The following is a 20,719-nucleotide window of genomic DNA, read 5'->3' on the forward strand; positions in this document are numbered from 1 at the left end:
CAGACCCTCTTTCTGTTGAAGCTGCCCCTTCTTTGCCCACTATATATCTGGTGTGGAACAGCAGGCAGTGTGTGTGTGTGTGTGTGTGTGTGTGTGTGTGTGTGTGTGTGTGTGTGTGTGTGCATGTATTTGCATTTAACCGCACTCTTTCGCCATACGCTGGGTGTTTTTATGGCTTTGTGGAAAGTCAAAGGAGAGGCTCTCTCTCTCTCTCTCTCTCTCTCTCTCTCCTGCTCGTTCTATTTCCCAGTCCTTAGGGCTTGTCTGTTCACACTGCATTTTTAGAGGAGATGACCAGAGAGTGTGAGGCAGATAGATAGAAAGAGAGAGGGAAGGAATGGACGGAAAGAGAGAGGGTGGAAGATGTGTCTTTATTACTCTAACCCAGTGCAGGAAGTGCTCACACAAAACAAAACAAAACAAAACACACTCCCTTCAGGTAGAGCTGCAGCTGGACAAAGTTCTGTGTGTGTGTGTGTGTGTGTGTGTGTGTGTGTGTGTGTGTGTGTGTGTGTGTGTGTGTGTGTGTGTGTGGAGATTACACTCGCTCCAGAGCACCCATTCATTTGTGTTCATTTGTGGAATGGCATGTGCCTCACTGGGCACATGATGGCCAGCATGTGCTTCATATTATGTTAGCAGAACAGAATATCTCATTATGCAGGTGTGTGTGTGTGCTTCTTATAGAGATGTCAAGAAATAGACTATAATAGATAGAACATGTGTATGCCTGACAGACACAGTCCCTTTTTCTGTGTGTGCGTGTGTGTGCGTCTGTGTTTGTGTGTGGAAGAGAGAGTACGTAGTATTGTACGTGAGTGTTTGAAGGTTCAACCGTAGGAGATGTTAGGGAGGTAAGGTTGGAGTATTCAACCTTGTACTCTTATCCATGTGTGCATATGTATTTATTTCAGAGTGAATGTATTTCCATGTTGTTTTGTGTGTGTGTGTGTGTGTGTGTGTGTGTGTGTGTGTGTGTGTGTGTGTGTGTCTGTGTGTGTGTGTGTGTCTGTGTATGTGTCTGTGTGTGTGTCTAAGTGTGTATGTGGGTGCGTACCTAACTCTGTTCTTGCGTGCTGCAGGGTACATCCCAAGCTACCTGGAGAAGGATGAGCCCTGTGTGGTGTGTGGAGACAAGGCCACTGGCTACCATTACCGCTGCATCACATGTGAGGGCTGCAAGGTGAGAGCTCACACACACACACACACACACACTCTCTCTCTCTCTCTCTCTCTCTCTCTCTCTCTCTCTCTCTCTCTCTCTCTCTTTGCTCTTTAGAGGGGAACATGCCCACACACCGACACAGCCTTGAACACAATCAAACACATGCAGACCTCCTCTCAGAAGCATGCTCACATACTCACCTACACACTGAATCCCAAACCTCTCTGCCCACACACACACACACACACACACACACACACACACACACACACACACACACACACACACACACATTTATCTCACCCAGGGGCTTTCTTCAAACACCCTGCTTGACAGGGCCCTCTGCCAGTCCCACATTGCCATGAGGCATGGCATGGCATTAGTGCTGTACGCCAAACAAAAGGTACTGACAGCACCACATCACTCTTCCGTTCCTTCTCTCCTCCTTTCTCTCTCTCTCTCTCTCTCTCTCTCTCTCTCTCTCTCTTTCTCTCTCTCTGCTGTCGCTCCGCCCGTCTCTGAGTCACACCGTGACTCGTCTGCTCATATTCTTCTCTCTCTCTCTCTCTTTCTCTCCTCCTACGCAGCTCTCTTCATCCTCCCATTCAAACAGGAGCAGAACAAGTCTATTTTTAGATGGTGGGGGAAAATAACACAAGCATGGAAAGACAAAATGATGCCACATTATATGTGCTGGAGTAAACTGAAATCTCTCTCTCTCTCTCTGTTCCTTCCACTTTCTCTTCCATCTGTCTACCATCTTTCCTCTCTCGCTTAATTTTTCTCCCATCTCCCTTTCTGTTTTCCTGTCTCTTTACCTCTCTCTTTTTCCCCCCTCTCTCTGTTTTTCTCTTCCATCTGTCTCTCTCTTTCTCCCTCCTCCAGGGGTTCTTCCGACGTACCATCCAGAAGAACCTCCACCCCGCCTACTCCTGCAAGTACGATGGCTGCTGCATCATCGACAAGATCACCCGCAACCAGTGCCAGCTGTGCCGCTTCAAGAAGTGCATCGCTGTGGGCATGGCCATGGACTGTGAGTGACCCCGTCCACCCCCACCCCATCACTGGCACCGGCACCACCTCCACACACACACATACACACACACAGACACACACACACACACACAGACAGACAGACACACACACACAGACACACACACAGACACACACACATTCACACTGCTTATATTTACTCAGATTTCCATAAAGACATACTTGCTGAGCACCTAGGTGTTCCCAAGTTCAAAAAGCAACACAGCACACATGCAACTAGTCACATGCATTTCGGTTTCAGCAACATATTTCAGTGTAGACAGTTGATACCAAAGGCCTTAAAGACTTAAAGACTCCTGGAAGATCCCGCACAGCTTTGCAGAGGTCTCTCTCTCTCTGTAGTGCTCCAGTCAACCATGGCCTGTATTCGAGTACAATCCCTGGGTCTCAAAAGAAAGCTAAACCAGTTAACGCTCCTCTTATGTGGACTTCAGTCAGGGCCAAGGTCTCCCGTGTTCTGTGGACCCCTCGATATTATGGAAGATTTTGAGCAGTATTTATAGACATGCACTGAAGTTGGGTTACAGTGAATGGACAATGTTTTGACGTATATTGCCGAAACATGAGGTAATGTTGTTTGAGAAATATGATCGTATAACAAGCTTTATTTGTTCTTCATAAAAGATCAAATGAAAACAGTTTTTGATTATGAACTCAGTCATATAGACTCCCCCCCTCTCTCTCTCTCTCTCTCTCTCTCTCTCTCTCTCTCTCTCTCTCTCTGAACACTGAACATTACCGCAGGCTAATAGGGCATGTTAATCTGAAACACTCACTTGCACGTCACTCTGTATGAGCTGGACATATGTCTCACACATGGAATCATCAGAACCCTCCCCTCACACAGACCCTCGTCTCTCTCTTGCGGGCCTCGTCTTCCTCGCCCTCTGTCTGCTGCGTCCGTCACGTCTGGTCTCTTTGTTCCTCGTCCTCTCGTCCCTCTCCTTGTTTCACAGCATCGCCTCGTCTGGCTTATCAGAAGCCCTCGTTGTCCCCCCTGCTGTGTTCCCATTGATGTGGCCCACCTTTGTGCTCCAGCCTCCCTCGTCTCCTATAACCCTCGCCTCATATAGCTCTCGGCCTCGTAAAAATGTCATCTCTTTTTTCTTAATGTCTCAGTCTCTCTCTCTCTCTCTCTCTCTCTCTCTCTCTCTCTCTCTCTCTCTCTCTCGCTTTCTCTCTATCCCCCTCTTCCCCTCATGTTAACGACAGTGTCCGTGTCTCCGTCGGTCCAGCTCAGACTGAGAGGGGTTTGCATTAGTATGCCGCGCTGGCTTGGATCGCTTAATCAATCAGCAGCAATTTCATACAAGAATGAAATGAATGAGTGGTGCTGACAGAGAGATACTCATCCACTTTTCCCAAGCGATTCGGGCTCTCATTTGTTGGTGCGTAAATCAATGGCTGTGTAAACCGCTTTCTCCAGTCTGCGGATGGTTCTTTTAATGTTGTAGGATTTTAGTGTCACATGGTGGTCGTGGGTGAAAAGACTGAACTCTCGTACTAATGATCTCGTAATGGTTCTTTCTCTTAATTCAATTAAATTCTGATTCAGTAATTCAATTCAATGAAGCTTCAGCAGGACTGTTCACATGAGTAAGGTGTAATTTTCCATAGTAAGTTGTTACACACCAGTTGCATACACACACACTCTCTTTCTCTTTCTCTCTCTCTCTCTCTCTCTCTCTCTCTCTCTCTCTCTCTCTCTCTCTCTCTCTCTCTCTCTCTCTCTAATGTGGGACTGATATGGTTTAATTGGTTGTTTTGATGGCGTGTAAATAGAAGTCTCTCTGCCTCTCTCTCTCTCTGCCTCGGTCAGTGGTCCTGGGACGAGGCCAAGCGCGTGGCCAAGCGGGGCCTGATCGAGGAGAACCGCGAGCGGAGGAAGAAGGAGGAGATGGTGAAGACGCTGCAGAACCGGCCCGAGCCCACCAGCTCCGAGTGGGAGCTCATCCGCCTGGTGACGGACGCCCACCGCCACACCAACGCGCAGGGCTCGCACTGGAAACAGAAGCGCAAGTTCCTGGTGAGCAACACCACCACCATCCACCCTCCCTCTTAATACACACACTCACTGCACACTCTTTGACTCTCTTTCTCATAAGATGAGTCTATCGTTTCATACACTCTTTCACTCTATTTCTCATAAGATGAGTCTATCATTTCATACTCTTTCACTCTCGTTCTCATAAGATGAGTCTATCATTTCATACTCTTTCACTCTCTTTCTCAATAGATGAGTCTGTCGTTTCATACACTCTTTCACTCTATTTCTCATAAGATGAGTCTATCATTTCATACTCTTTCACTCTCGTTCTCATAAGATGAGTCTATCATTTCATACTCTTTCACTCTCTTTCTCAATAGATGAGTCTGTCGTTTCATACACTCTTTCACTCTCTCATAAGATGAGTCTATCATTTCATACTCTTTTCACTCTGATTCTCATAAGATGGGTCTATCATTTCATACTCTTTCACTCGTTCTCATAAGATGGGTCTATCATTTCATACTCTTTCACTCCTCGTTCTCATAAGATGAGTCTATCATTTCATACTCTTTTCTCTTTCTCATAAGATGAGTCTATCATTTCATACTCTTTCCTCTCTTTCTCATAAGATGAGTCTATCATTTCATACTCTTTCACTCTCTTTCTCATAAGATGAGTCTATCATTTCATACTCTTTCACTCTCTTTCTCATAAGATGGGTCTATCATTTCATACTCTTTCACTCTCGTTCTCATAAGATGAGTCTATCATTTCATACTCTTTCACTCTCTTTCTCATAAGATGAGTCTATCATTTCATACTCTTTCACTCTCGTTCTCATAAGATGGGTCTATCATTTCATACTCTTTCACTCTATTTCTCAGAGGATGAATCTATCAGCTCAATGTTATTACGCTCATCCCCCCATTTCTCTGCCCTGTGTGTGCAATGTATTATCTCCCTCACCCCTCTCAGCCTCTCGTTGTCTCCTTCTTATTCTCCTCCTCTGTGCCGCTGCTGGTTTCCATTACTCCTGCTCTGCCTGTGCCTTTGTTGTCCTGCGTAGCCTCTTCTTGTTCTCTCATTCTATTAGTGTGCTGAGTGGCCTGCCGCGGGCTCCTAATCTCAGCGCGCTGCAAATGACTTCAGATCCCGTCTGTCGACCTGCCGCTTGCTTTCACACATGCTGTTATGCACTCACATATACGCACACAGATGTACACGCATACACACACGCGCACACACACGCACACACACACACACACACACAGATCTGATAATCTGTTTTGTGTCAAGTAAGGCTATAAATCCTTACCTAAGTCTCAGAATATCAACACCCAGCATGCATGTGCGTGTGTGTGCGTGTCTGTATGTGTGTGCAGCAAGAGATTAAAAGGTGCTGAAGTGTTCATTGAGTTGCAGCATGTGCTCTTGAGCTCCGACCCCAAAACCCTCCCTGCCCCCTCCAGTCTCAGCGACCAGTCACGTGTCTACCCAATGCAAATCGCGCCATGCCACCACAGTCTGGGTGGGTGACAGCTGTCAGTCATGGTCATTCACAGGCCGAGGTTGCCAGAAGACAGGTTTAGTCAAGGAGATAAGAGGTCTTTGGGGGCATTTCTGCCTGCCTGTGCAGATACATGCAGATTAGGCTGTTCCATCACTTCACTTCAGCTCGCCAGAGGAGACGGATGGACAGAGGTGGACAGGAGAAAGGAAAGAGGGAAGAAAGTGGGGAAGAAACAGAGAGAGAAGGAGGAAGACAGGGATGTCTTCCAGGGGCTACTCCGCTCTTTGTGTACATATCTACCTAATCCCCTTCCCCTCGACCTTGCTCTCTCTCTCTCTCTCTCTCTCTCTCTCTCTCTCTCTCTCTCTCTCTCTCTCTCTCTCTCTCTCTCTTTCATCAGCACTCTCCTCCACACTCCATGACCTTTCACCCAATTGTGTGTGTAGTTAGCACTGCTGGCTCTTACTGGCCTTTGCACAGTGGCCCTGCACGCTCTGTCAGAGACACTCACTGGCTGCATGGAGATTAAGGACACCCGGGGCAGACAAACAGGTGTGGGGGGCACTGAGGAGACACGCCAGGTGGACGTCAGGAGCTCTCCATGGATCGTCACACACACACACACACACACACACACACACACACACACACACACACACACACACACACACACACACACACTAAGGACACCCGGGGCAGACAAACAGGTGTGGGGGGCACTGAGGAGACACGCCAGGTGGACGTCAGGAGCTCTCCATGGATCGTCACACACACACACACACACACACACACACACTCTCTCTTACTCTCTCCTTCCTTTTCCTCTCAGTATTCAAAACAGCATATAAATCTGGCCTTATGAAACAGCACGGGTGCAGGCGTATAGTTGGGCAGGCCTGTAAAAGCGCTAAGTAGCAGGTTAACAGTGCGTCTGTGGGCCGTGCTGCTCCATGTCAGAGTCCCAGGCGACGGCATCCCCTGCGTACGCAGCCTGCTGGCTCCTCTCCGCGCCCTCCCCACAAAAACCACAGTCAATTTGCTTTACACAGCCCCTTAACCGCTATGAGTGGCACGGCGGGCCCCGGCGAGGCCAAAGCCAAACACACGGCGCCCGCAACCGCTCTCCCACTCCGCCACCCGCCCTCGCCACCCACCCTCGCCGACATCTATCAGCCCAGAGACGAAGAGAGAGCAGGAGGAGAGAGAGAGAGAGGGGGATGAAGAGTGAAGAGAGGGTGAGGAAAGCTAACCGCCTCCCAGTTTCCAGTTGCCTTCGACCTATAAAACGCCTCATAAAGAACTCCAACCTATATAACCTTTACAGCTGATTCCTATAAAGCCGGTCCCGTGGCGACTCGCGGCGCTTTGGGGGGAATTCGAGGGAGAGAGCGTGCCCTCTGCTGCTCACAAAGGCCCTCGTGTGTGCATGTGTGTGTGTGTGTGTGTGTGTTCTGAGAGCTTCTGAAGCTGTTCAGTGCTGTGGCCCGTTTTACAGCAGAGAACGAGAGAACCTGAGAGAGAGAGAGAGATGGAGATGGAGAGAGAATCAGTTACAGAAAATGATAAAGTAGTGTTTAAAATTAGGCAAAACAAATTAGTTTAAATCATTGTATCAAAGGAGATTTTGTGTGTAAATCGTCAACAATTTCTGTGCCATGGCATGTGTATTTACAAAAAATGATGAGGCATTTTTCACTCCGTAAATATGTGCCTTGGATGCCCACACATAAGGAAACCGTGAGAACCTGAGACCAATGCAGAGGAACATCCAGTGCCAACAAGCAAGAACATAAAAGCACTCACGCAAGAGAGGGAGTGATCGCTAGAGAGAGACTGAAAAAAGGAGTGAATGCTAGAGAGATAGAAAAAAAAGGAGTGAATGCTAGAGAGACAGAAAAAAAGAAGGTGTAAGAGATGGGGAAGACGGGTAGCTCTCGAGATGGAGATGGAGATTGATAGCTCAGTGAGAGACAGAGCTGGAGATGGATGGCCATACAAGCCCATAAAAAGACCCACTCCAAACATGACGAGCATTTAAGAGATGGAGTTGAGCTGACAGCACCAGCAGACTCCAGGCTTCCACATGCAGACAGTTCTAAACACACACACAGAGAGAGAGAGACACACACACACACACACACACACACACACACAAACACACACACACACACACACACACAGAGAGGGACACACACACACACACACACACACACACACACACACACACACACAAGCAGTATTCACTACAGGGTGTCCATTTTTGTACCCACACACACACACTTCATTGAACACTCTGAATTCAATGATGGTGTTTGAAGACAGCTGTAGCTCATGGCAACCAGGAACCACAAAGCATATTTCTGGGCCCTGTCAGGCGGCCAGTTCTCCCCCCATTATTGATGAAGTCGGCTCAGCTGACCGAGCTGGCGTGGTCCTCACCCTGTTCATTCGTCTCCCGGGCACTGAGGGGCCAAATGATTGCTTTCAGAGACAAAACCAACAGATCCTTGTTCTCCTAGTCAGCCAGTCAATAGCCCCAGACGGATTTCTTTCTTGTTTGTCTGTGGAAACAAAAGCTCCCTTGTTTTTCCCCTCCTCCTCTCCCTCCTCTTCCTCCTCTTCATCCTCTTCCTCTCATCTCCCCTCCCCTCTCCTCTATAATCGATGCCCTGCCCCTGTTGTTGTTGTCCTTCATCGGTCAAACAGCAGCAGCGTGTGTAAAACTGCCGACATGTGGGAGGGAAGAGTTTTGGGACTCGGGAGAGGTCAGAGGAGGGGAGTGTGTGAGAGGCGAGCACACACACACACACACACACACACACACACACACACACACACACACACACACACACACACACATACACACACACACACACACACACATGCCCCTCCTGGCAATTCCACCTTGATCAGTCAAGCCTGCCAGGAGAGAGGCTGTCGGTGATTGCAGCAGTGGAGTGGGCCGCTTGAGCCTGCTGGGTTTTTAATCAAAGTAACAGGCTGGTCATTGATTTCAGTCCTGCTCTGTCCAGCAACCCCCCCGTCCCGTCCCACCTGCCCCACCCCCGCCCGCCCTCATCCCGAGTCTCCCTCACCTGCTGCACTCTAGCACATCCTATACTCTCTGTAGTCTCCCAAAAATGTCTTTCATCCCCTTTCTCTCTCTCTCTCTCACTCACTCTCAGGCCTCAAATGTGTACACTCTTGAAACAAATGTGTTAACACATCTCTGTGTCAAGATAGGGACAACGCAGTTTATGTTGTTTCCTTTTTTTATTTGTGACACAATATGTGTTGCGTTGTTTTTTTTTAACACATGTCTGTGTCAAGATAGGATCAACACATTTGTTTTAAGAGTGTACACTTTTTATTTAGTTTGTTCATTTCATCTATGCTTTCCCATGTAAAAATATTTCTCATATAGGAAGATTCTCACGCCACAAAGATTCTTTTTCTCTTAAAGGACAATTCTGGCGCAAAATGAACCTAGGGGTTGATAACAGGTGTACCGAGTTTGTCCGTTCTCTGGGATATGTTTTCATGCTAATAGAACGTGACCAGTTTTACCACAAACCGCTAATTAGCGTATAACGCTAATCTTCGGGGCACACGTAAAGTAAAAAGAAATCACTATTTCTATACCACTAACAAGGCTCAAAATAGCACCACACTTCCACGGTAGCATAATGAGGGGCCCTACATGTAAACCGAAGCATTGAGAACTTTGTAAGTAGATAGATAGATAGATACTTTATTGATCCCCAGGGGAAATTCAAGAATTTCAAGTGTATTCAAAAAATTCAAGTGTACAGACAATTTATTAAAAAGATAGTTTAGAAACAGTACCAGTACAGTACAGCGCCAGAATTGTCCTTTAACTACACTCTGGCTGTTTCAGTCAGATAATCAACCACTTCCTTGGTCTAGGTCTGTTTTCCTGTGACAGTCATTTCTTCTGTCTTTCTCACGTGGCCTTACTCCATCCCTATAACTGCTTATTTGCTCTCTCACTTATTCCCCTGTCTCTCTCTCTCTCTCTCTCTCTCTCTTTCTTTCTCTCTTCATTCATCATTTTCTTTGTTTTTCTCTCTGTTATGTCCTGAAATGTCCTTCTATGTTTTTCTCTCTGTTATGTCCTGAATTTCTCTCTGTTATGTCCTGAAATGTTCTCTCTTTTATGTCCAGAACTCGCACAAACCTCTCAGGAAAATGTTGCTCTGTTATAGTCGATGTGTGGAGCAATCGAAAAGCCATTATCGAATGATTGCAAAAATAGCTGTAATTGCCAAAGCTGTCTGGCAAGGAGAAAGGGTTGCAGTGGGGGGTGGGAAGTACTTGTGATATTTCAGCCGCAGTCATGTGCAAGCACGGCTGTGTGTTCCTGGGGCAGTGTAGCGCGGAGACGTGTCTCCTGAGCCGTGCGTTATTCTACACAGCGCACAAGGCCGAGTGACGACAAGCCCCAGGGTGCAATGAGGACAGCGGATTCATCGGTCATGGGTTCAGCCGGGCGAATCTCCGCTCTCGCTCACTTGCTCGATCTGTTCGTGCTTACGTTCTCCTCACACCTGATTTATTTTCTGCAGCGCTTGTGTGTCAAGAATAGCACAGGCTTTGTGACACATACACACACAGACACACATGTAACTGTGGTTTTGTCATGTGAACTCTCGTTGTTCAAGTTCAAGTTCAAGTAGTTTATTGTCATGTACTCATAAAAGGTAGCCTAGAAATCTAGACGCGCCCCTAGCGGGCTAGTCTAGCAACTCTCCGTTGGCTTGTGAGCTCCAGAAATCGAAACTCAATCAGGCCAACGAAATCGTGTATAGAGTCGTTAGGTGGGCTTAACATAATGATTGATGGCAGAGTTGCAACGGTTTGGCTTGAATTCCCTGCTACTTGAAAACAAATAAGATGGTTGTTGCTATTGGCGAACAGTGTGACACGAGTTAAGCTTTTATTAAGTTGGCAAACGTTTGAACTAGCCAACTAGCTCTGCTGGTGGGAAACGCATGGGACTCATAGCGCTGCCGCTGTCCTATTGCGTGCAGAGGGAATTTGAAAGACAACTGATTATCCCACCCCTCGGACTGAGCACTGCGAACGGTGAGTGCCCAGACCCTACATTTTAATGTGGGTCTGGCTCGTCAGGCTACATAAAAGGAATTATAAGTAATGAAATTCTTGTGCTCAAGAGCCAGCTCAACTTTAAAGAATAAATTAAAAGTAGTAATGGAAAAGGTATATTGTGTGTGTGTATGGGAGGGTATGGTGTGTGTGGCTGTGTGTGTGTGTGTGGGGGTGATGAAAAGGTGTGTGGTCAGTCTAATGTCATTGACTGCGCAGTGTGCAAGAGAAGAGAGCTGGGGGGATGGGGCAATGAGAGGACAGTTGTGAACGTGACCACACAAGGCTATGGGAATAGCGTCATCCTCCTAATCCAGATTACACCATGCAGTTCTGCCCCCCACCTCCCTCCCCTCCTCCATAGGGATTTGTTAATGTCAGTCTAAGAGTGACCGCTTGGCTCGTCTCCAGCCTCAGCCACAATTCAGGCCTGACCTCTTACCCTGCGTTCAGGACACCACTGAGCCTTACTTACCGCTTTACCAACACAAACTGTAACAACAGCAGCATTACATGTATAATGTAGAGCTTTGTGTAGAGACCCAAAGTGTTGTACTGTGAATGAGAGTTGGGGTCCAACCACCACCGATGTGTAGCACCCATCTGTGCGATGTACAGCAACCATTATGTACACAACTGTAGCCTAGCTCCTCATGTTATAATAATAATAATAATAATAATAATAATAAGCTTTATTTGTAAAGCAGCTTTCATACATAGAATACAGCTCAAAGTGCTTTACATTTGGAACATATAACACCATAAAGAAGAAGAATCAGTCATTCTTCTTCGTTGCTGTGGCCATGTTAAACATACACTTGACTCCCTGCTGTGTGTGTGTGGCAGGTTGTGTGTGAGAAGTGGTGCTCTGTTCTGTTCTTGTCACATGTCACACAGGAGTGTGTGTGCTTGTTCTGACCTCTCTTCTCGGAGTGTTTCAGTGTGGATAAGTGTGTGTGTGTGTATGTGTATGTGTGTCTAGCTGCACTCGTCCCTTGTGAGATTTGAGAAAATCCCACTGCCTCTACAAAAGAATATTATGTTTTTGAGGCTTTGCTTTGCTCATGTTTTCAGCTTATCTGGGATCATTGAGTGCTGATGCGCTCTTACAAACAAAATAAAGGAAACAAAACACTTCATAAAAATTTAAGGGTTTTTCATTTGAATGTAGTTCCATGCATGAATGTAGACACTTGACTCTAAAGTGTCCTAATTTTGATTTGAAGTCATATTATCTTTCAAAAATAGCTGTAGATGCAATATTATAGTTTACATTTCTGGAAACAAAATGAGACTCTGACGTCATGTGACCTGACATTGACCCCTTGTGTCCCCTATGTCTTGTGTGCAGCCAGAGGACATCGGCCAGTCTCCTGTCGCCCCCACATCAGACGGGGACAAGGTGGACCTGGAGGCCTTCAGCGAGTTCACCAAGATCATCACGCCTGCCATCACCCGCGTGGTCGACTTTGCCAAAAAACTGCCCATGTTCTCAGAGGTGAGTGACCCCCTGTCTGTGTCCCTGAGCCCTGGTTTAAATGATGGGCAGTGTCAGTTGAAAGTCCAGCTAAAGCTAGTTTAACTGGTCAAAAAAATGCTAAGCACGGACACTGGCGGGTCAGCTCGAAGCTGCCCCTGGCCCACAATGGCTTTAGTTCAAGCACAACACACTTCTATCACTGACTAACTTTGAACTCTGCCTGTCATTTAAATAAGGTCTCAATATGTATTTGGTTGTTTGTATGTTTCTGTGACTTCATCTATGTGTGTGGTAGGATGTGTGCTCCTCTCTTGTCTGTATATGTATCTGTGTGTGTGTGTGTGTGTAATGTAGCATGTGTGTATGTAGACATGTTGGTATATTTTCCTATGCATGCATCTGCCCAAGCGTACCATATTCACTTGGGTTTGTGTGGATATCTATGGTGTGAATTATGGACTAACCCTGTCAAGTTGACAGGCTATCACAGTTAAGTGGGGCAATGCACAGTGTTTTTGTGGCTTGTTTATTGCTTGTGTTGGGATTTTTTCTGCTTGTAATTGCCTGTGTGTTTGTTTGCGGTTTGCTGAAATGAATCAGGACTGAGCAGGACAAGGCCCACACACCCCACCCGGGCGCTTGAAGACAGCTAATTAGCTAAACACACGGCACAGCCATCTTATTGTTTTGTCATCAACACTGAGTAAATAATTACTAGCCTGTTTGATTTAGTAGATGCAGTGTGTGTGTGTGTGTGTGTGTGTGTGTGTGTGTGTGTGTGTGTGTGTGTGTGTGTGTGTGTGTGTGTGAGTGAGTGTTTGTGTGTAAAGTGCATCTGTGCATTGCATTCCTACTTTGATGTACATGTCTTAGTGCACTATTTGTGAACACATTAGTATTTGAGTAGGTGTGTGGGTGTGTGTGATAAAGATAGACAGAGAGAGAGAGAGAGAGAGAGAGAGAGAGTTGGTCCACCCTGGCACTCCAGCCTCTGCACATTCCCATGAATGTGAGTGTGGCATTCTCCAGCCTGTCGTCCTGAGCTAGCTAGCATCTCTCGCGCCGGGTGTTTATGGGCGCAGGGGGGCAGGTCATGTTGCAGAGCGGGGGGCTCAGGGTCGAGGGCTGCAAACGGAGACGCTCCACGGCGAGCCAGGGGTCGTTAAGTGTCCGTAATCAGAGCCACCACAGCACTAATGAGCCTGGGAGGGTTACCGAGCTCTGTGCTTTGGAGACCGCAGAATTTGTATGCGCGTGTGTGTGTGTGTGTGTGTGTGTGTCTTTTGACCTTCTCTGTGTACGTATATGTGTGTGTGTGTGTGTGTGTGTGTGTGTGTGTCTGTGCCTTTTTCTATCAAGTTTGCGTGAATACAAAGCTGTTTGTCAGTGCATGTGTGTGTGGGTGTGTTTGTATGTATTTAGGCGTGTTTAACTTGCTGTTCCCATCTTAGATGCAAAGCCATCTCCACCAAAGCCCGCAGATATGCGCACATGATGGCCATGAGACTAACTCTTTCTCCCTCCCTCTCTCTCTCTCCTTCTCTCTCTTTCTCTCCCTCTCCCAGCTGCCTTGTGAAGACCAGATCATCCTTCTGAAAGGCTGCTGCATGGAGATCATGTCCCTGCGGGCGGCCGTGCGTTACGACCCCGAAAGTGAGACGCTGACGCTGAGCGGCGAGATGGCCGTCAAGCGCGAGCAGCTCAAGAACGGCGGCCTGGGCGTGGTGTCGGACGCCATCTTCGACCTGGGCAAGAGCCTGGCGCAGTTCAACCTGGACGACACGGAGGTGGCACTGCTACAGGCCGTCCTGCTTATGAGCTCAGGTAAAGAGGGCAGGGGTCAAAGGTCAAAGGTGAAAGCTTGTGGGGTCATGAGAGAGTCATGGTAGTAGGCCTTGGTTAGTATTCTAAGGTGGATGGTACTTGAATAAACACTCTAGTAACCAAGATGTTGATCTCTGTATATAAAATATGTAGTAGGTAAGCTGAAGGCAGACGTAAACAGTGAATTAGACCCACTTCAATTTGCCTACAAACACGGGCGCAGCACTGAAGACGCCATTACCTCCATCCTGCATTTAGTTTTTAAACATCTTGAGGATTAAGCATCTTATGCACGGTTACTTTTTATTGATTTTAGCTCCGCATTAAACACACTCCAGCCTCACTTATTAATTCAGAAACTCAGACAGCTGGACGTCTATCCCTCAGTGATAAGATGGTTTCACTCATTTCTAACAAACCGGACTCAGCAAGTGAAAGTCAATAGTACCCTGTTCTTATACACTAATGAGTGTTCATCTAAACACCCACACAACTATATTTTTAAAACTCAGATGACTGCCATTCTTAGCCTATTTCACAGATCTGATGACAGCTATCACACAGAGGTGAGGCGGTTAAGTGAGTGTGACTCCAAACATTTGATTTTAAATGCAAAAAAGACAGAGGAAATCATCTTTGATCCTAAGAATGTTGACAATCATATGCCAGTTGTCAGGCAAACACACAGGTAGAGTCCTACAAATACCTTGGGGTTCACATCGACAGCACTTTAACATGGAACACTCAAGGTTTGGAAATCTCCCTGTGACTTTAAAAACAAAATTGGCCAGAAACAATACAAAAACACCCAGTCCATCTTCAAGCAGTGTGTCAAGTCAAGTCAAGTCGGCTTTTATTGTCAATTTCTTTACATGCACTGGTCATACAAAGAATTGAAATTTCGTTTCTTACTTTCCCATGCAGACATAGACATGCTTTAAATACAGACATAGACATACTATAGACATAGCCATAGACAATAAACATTAAATTAAAGTGCAAGACTGAAATATAGAACATGTATGTATCAAAATAGAAATATAGGACATATATATAAAAAAAAATAGAGGTAGTTGTGTTGTATATTTATATAGTCTTAACAGTTACATGAAGTTTAAACTTGTGCTTGTGTGACCTGTATATTTACATTGATATGCAGTATGCAGTAATTTCAAGTATATCAGGCTTGATGTGAAGCAGCAACACGTTAGGGCTCTTGCAGTCACAGTGCAGTTCCACAGGGCGGTGTTGGGGGGGAGGGGGTTAGGGTAGACAGGATCCTAGTTTCCTAGGTTCCTGGCAGGCTGGTGGGGGCTGTCAGTGATGGGAGAGTGGGTAGAGTGTTCAGCATCCTGATTGCTTGGTGGATGAAGCTACTTGCCAGTCTGGTGGTGTGGGAGCGGAGGCTCCTGTACCGCTTTCCAGAGGGCAGGAGGCTGAACAGTTTGTGTGCAGGGTGGGTTGTATCCTTGACAATCATTAGTGCTTTGCAGGTGAGGCGGGTGGTGTCAATGTCCTGCAGGGAGGGGAGTGGTGCTCCAATGATCCTCTTAGCTGTGTTAACAGTGCGCTGGAGGGTGTGTGTTGTATGTGTTGAAACAGATGGACAGAATACTCTGTGACCCTTCCCATGTGCTGTTTTCACAATATGAGATGCTACCATCAGGTAGACGAAATAGGGTTCATCATTGCAGATTTTTTTTTTTTTTTTTTTTTTTTAAATTCCAATTTCTATTAGTATTCTTAACAAACAACTTAAATAGACATAAACCTGGGCTGCACCACATGCTATTCTTATTTATTTATTTATTTACTTTAACTGCCATCCTTACCCATTTACTCTGTAAGTGTAATTGGAGCTCCATGGGCAGTTCACATTTGGGCATCAACGGGCTCTTCTGTGCTGTGTAGCTTGTGCTGTCAATGTCTCTATTTATTATGTACAGAAACGTGTTGTCTGTCATGTCCATGTTGATGAATGTACTGGGTTATGCTTTGATGAGTCCAAGACAAATTTCCCCATGGGGACATTGAAGTATATTCTATTCTATTCTATTCTATTCTATTCTATTTCTCTATTCTCTATTCTATTCTACTTGTTCTTGGAGGGGGAAAATGATCCCAAAACCCAGAATGTCCAAACAGTATACGTTCGAGTTCTGAGAAGTGTATGTATGGATGTTTATCTATCTTTGTTTCTACATGTTTCAGTAGCTTATAAAGTATGAAGCTTGCTGTCTTCTTTTGATCTGATGATGCAATATGTGCAAATCTAATAGGTTGTCTATTGGATGCTTTCATGTACTTTACAGGTGCACATACATAGGGTTGAATACTGGTCCAGCACATAAGTGTTACATCTCTGTTTCTCGCTCTCTCTCTTGCTCTCTTTCTCTCTCTGTCTCCTGTGTTCCCTCGTTCTCAGACCGCACGGGTCTCACCTGCATTGACAAGATCGAGAAGTGCCAGGAGATGTACCTGCTGGCGTTCGAGCACTACATCAACTACCGCAAGCACAACATTCCCCACTTCTGGCCCAAGCTGCTGATGAAGGTGACGGACCTGCGCATGATCGGGGCCTGCCACGCCAGCCGCTTCCTGCACATGAAGGTGGAGTGCCCCACCGAGCTCTTCCCCCCGCTCTTCCTGGAGGTGTTCGAGGAACAGGACGTGTGAGGGAGAAGGAGGAGCGAGAGAGAAAGAGAGAGAGAGATGGAAGGAAGAGGAGGAGGAAGAGACTGAGGTCCCGATCAGAACCGGAACCGGATCGGTTCAGATGGGAGCAGAGGAGCGGCAGAAGGAACCGAGAGCCCTGGACACGAGGCAGGAAGGACTCGTCGAGCGTCACTTTCCCTCCCTTTTTCCTGTCGCCGCCGCCCACCCTATCCCGGGGAAAACGTTTCGCTTGTTTGTTTGTTGTTTTTTTGGTTTTTTTGGAGAAGAGTAAACATGCGCAGTCTCGTCTCGTCACCCACATGTTTGAAAAGCAGACAACACCAGCAGCAGCTTTGGGGAGGGGAGGGAGCGGGTGTGAGGGTGGGGGTAGGAGGGGTCACCACCGGCGATGCTTCTGTGTCCTGTATTTTTTTATGTTTTTTTTATATGTTTCTTTATGGTTTGGTTTTGGGGAGGTTGCTTTAAGTTCAGATGCTCCGCCCTCAGCCCCCATCACCTGACCCCCTACCCCCACCCCCACCCCCACCCCCACCCTGGCTCCCTCCACACATACACGCCTCACTGCTCAGATAAGATACAGTATGCTGGCCCTTCTGTCTCTGCTCTTCGTCCTATACTGACAGTTTACCTTTTCCTGCCGTAGTACACCTCAAGTGTAGGGGAACACACTCTCACTCACAAACACACACATACACAAACACAGTCGCACTCACTTTCACACATAATCATAAAACCTCTTGTTTGTGTACAAACTTCTCAGACCGTTGTTGAAGGCTGGCATTTCTGAATAACAGGAAATTACATCAGCGCCAGCCTTTTTTTATTATTATTATTTTATTTTTTTTCAAAGGGCGTAGCTTCTCAGCTATCGCAAACAGATTCTCTGTCCGCCCTTTACAAGACAACCAATAAGATAACTGGTCAGTTGTATTTCATTGTATGTACATGTATCTCAGCATTACTGTCGTCAGGGCTGCGTTGTTTTAGGATCCAGGAATTTTTCGGGAAAGCTGCTGGCAACGCTTTTTTAAGGCAGCAACCACCAATACACTCAAGTGGGAATTCTCCCTCCTCTTTTCATTTGTTTGATTTCATTTATTTGAATTGTGTTTTGCTCTGTTTTGTTTTTTTCATTTTTTTTTTTTTACTCAAGTAAAAAAAAAAAAACGACGGACAGACCTCATTTCACTCGTTTCTCTCTCTCTGTGTTTAATGAGAAACCTGAGCCTCACACACACTTGAGCGGGAGGAGGATTCTCAACAACCACACCCTGGTGCTATGTCGGATTTGTATTGCTATTTAACAGGAGAGGTGCCTCAGTATGGGCCTATTTGGGGGTCTTGGAAGGGAGGAGGGCGGCTGACAGCATCGTTCCCCCAAACTCACCTCCACCACTCGGACCCCCCACCCACCACCTCCTCCCTGTTCCACAACCCCACACTGCCCTAAAGCTCGGGGTCTACATTTTATTTGTTTTTTTTTTTATGTTGTTTCCAGAACTGTTTTAAGGACTACCTGAGGCACACATATACACTTACAAGAACACAAACACACACACATACACATAGACACACACACACATGCATATAAAAAACACACACACACACACACACACACACATGCGCATAAAAAAAACAGTGCAACCTCAGAACCTTTGTGTGTAGTTTTGCCATGTCATTGCCTGGGCTTGCTCTGCCAGGCCATGGACCTCGTCTGAATGACAATTAAGCCCTTCTTTCTCAGGAAAGTCACTACAGGGGGAACTTGAGAGAGAGAGGGAGATAGAGAGAGGGAGAGAGAGAGAGAAGGAGAGAAAGGGAGAGGCTAAGCGAGTGATGGCTGGACAATAAAGGAGAGTGTGTGAAGAGACTGAAAGGGGAGAGCGAAAGCGAGACCAACTTTAAAAGAGCTGGTGAATGGGTCCAGTGCCCAGCTACTTCTAAAGAATCCAGCCTTTGACCACATACAGACACACACACACACACACACACACACACACACACACACACATACACACACACACACACACATACACACACACACACACACACACACACACACACACACACACACACACACACACACACACACACACACACACACACACACACACAGAACTCTCACACAGGCAGACCTCGTCAAAACGCAGACTATCTGAATAGCACTGATTAGCATCAGGATAGGGTAGCCAAGGCATCCTCGACACACTCATGTAGACACACAAGACACGCACACACACACACACACACACACACACCTCAGAGAGAGAAAAAAAAAAAACTCAAATGCCTCATTTTAACTGTATGCACTGCAGTGCTAATGTATGCCCTGCCGTCCAGGGTTCTGTGAGTTTTTTAGTCCTGATCCTCCACACTCTGCAGTCACCGCCGCCATGGTAACAGATAGACACACACACACACACACACACACACACAGATACACACATGCTCTGACACACACAGAAAACAACCATTGGCGGTTGGTGCTGCAGGAATGGCCATCCTATTTACCTCAAAATGTGGGCACACCTCAGGCTGTGGCTCATAGACTGCCTCTGTGCTAACAGGCTCTACCTCACCTCTGAACACAGGGCAGCTACCCACAGCCTCTTCCCACACACACACACACACACACACACACACACACACACACAATATACAAACACACACTCACCAGTTACCCTCAGTGTTGTATTCACACACACACATCCCTCAGTCCTCACAGATCTGTTGATATACCACTGCAGACAGGAGGGCCGGCTCAACACCCCCCCTCCCTCCTCCCCCCTCATTCACACACACACACACTCAAGTACCCCCCACCCCATCACCCTCCACAAGCTAGCAACCTATCCCCTATCCCCCTACCTTCTTTCCTCATGGTTGGGCTGGGTTAGGATGGGGGCCTGTTTGATGGGGAGGCGTGGGACACTAGTAGGTGTCCCATTATTTCTTTCGTTCTGTCTTTACCTTTTCAGTACCTTTCGGTCATTTATGTGGGACCAAGTGTTGCTTTTGTGTTTTTTTTTTGTTTGTTTTTGTTGTTTTTTTTGTTTTTTTTCGATTTTGACAAATTTGGAGTCCCCTCTTGGCTGAAGGATCCCTGCAGTGCGGGAGGAAACCATGTGACTTGTGACAGACCCCATGAAGAGGGCAACGCTGAGGTGAACTTTGAACTTTTTTTTTCTCTCTTTTTTTTTTTGAGACAAAAAAACACAAACAAAAAAAACGTGAGATGAAAGAAACAAAGAAACCCCAAAAACCTGCAGCGGCCTGAAGCTGACAGGTATAGCACTGTTTTTGAGAAGAAAATGTTAAAAGCATCCGATTTCTGTTGTTTTTTCCCTTTGAAGTCGTTTCTCTAACACCAAGCAGCAATTTTGTGAATGGAGAAAGAGAGGTAGCGAGACAGAAGAAACTAAAGTAGTGTTTGGAGAGGGAGGACTGTCGTGATTTTCTTCATGTTTTTAGTGGACAGGTGGATGGATGGATGGATGTGATGAGTACGTGGGGCAGGGGGCAGCAGGGAGGGGGGGGGGGGGTTCAGGTGCCAAGTCAGGGAGGAGGAAAAAAAGGAGAGTGAGAGCACTTGCCCATCCCCCCAGCCACACCTGTGCTCGTCCACACGCACGTCAAAGTTTTTGCACTAAAGCAGCGGTCTCAACCTTCGACCCCAAGCTCACCCCACCCCACCTGACGCCTCCCTCCCCTCTGCACTTTGCCAGAGGCACAAAATGCCAAACACCCTGTGGGGACAGAGGAAGAGAAAGCAAGAGAGAAAGAAAGAAAGAGACACTTCATACACACACATACACCAGCCCACTTAATTAATAATACTCCCTCTGTTAAACAGAGGAGCCCCTCTACCTAAACACACACATACACACTAATGAG

At 46.7% G+C, this 20,719-nt stretch overlaps 1 protein-coding gene across 1 annotated transcript in view; it reads left to right on the top strand.

The window, feature by feature from the left end:
* The window catches only part of LOC125287879 (thyroid hormone receptor alpha-like), a 130,408-nt gene extending 110,260 nt beyond the window's left edge, over positions 1–20,148 (top strand). Inside the window, 7 exon segments of the mRNA XM_048233944.1 lie at positions 1,083–1,183; positions 2,051–2,198; positions 4,038–4,045; positions 4,047–4,244; positions 12,197–12,343; positions 13,891–14,149; positions 16,575–20,148. Of these exon segments, the coding sequence (XP_048089901.1) occupies positions 1,083–1,183; positions 2,051–2,198; positions 4,038–4,045; positions 4,047–4,244; positions 12,197–12,343; positions 13,891–14,149; positions 16,575–16,825 (1,112 nt within the window). The 3' untranslated portion in view covers positions 16,826–20,148.
* Positions 20,149–20,719: the final 571 nt, after the last annotated feature.

Source organism: Alosa alosa, chromosome 22, assembly GCF_017589495.1.
Source record: "Alosa alosa isolate M-15738 ecotype Scorff River chromosome 22, AALO_Geno_1.1, whole genome shotgun sequence".
Lineage (NCBI taxonomy): Eukaryota > Metazoa > Chordata > Actinopteri > Clupeiformes > Clupeidae > Alosa > Alosa alosa.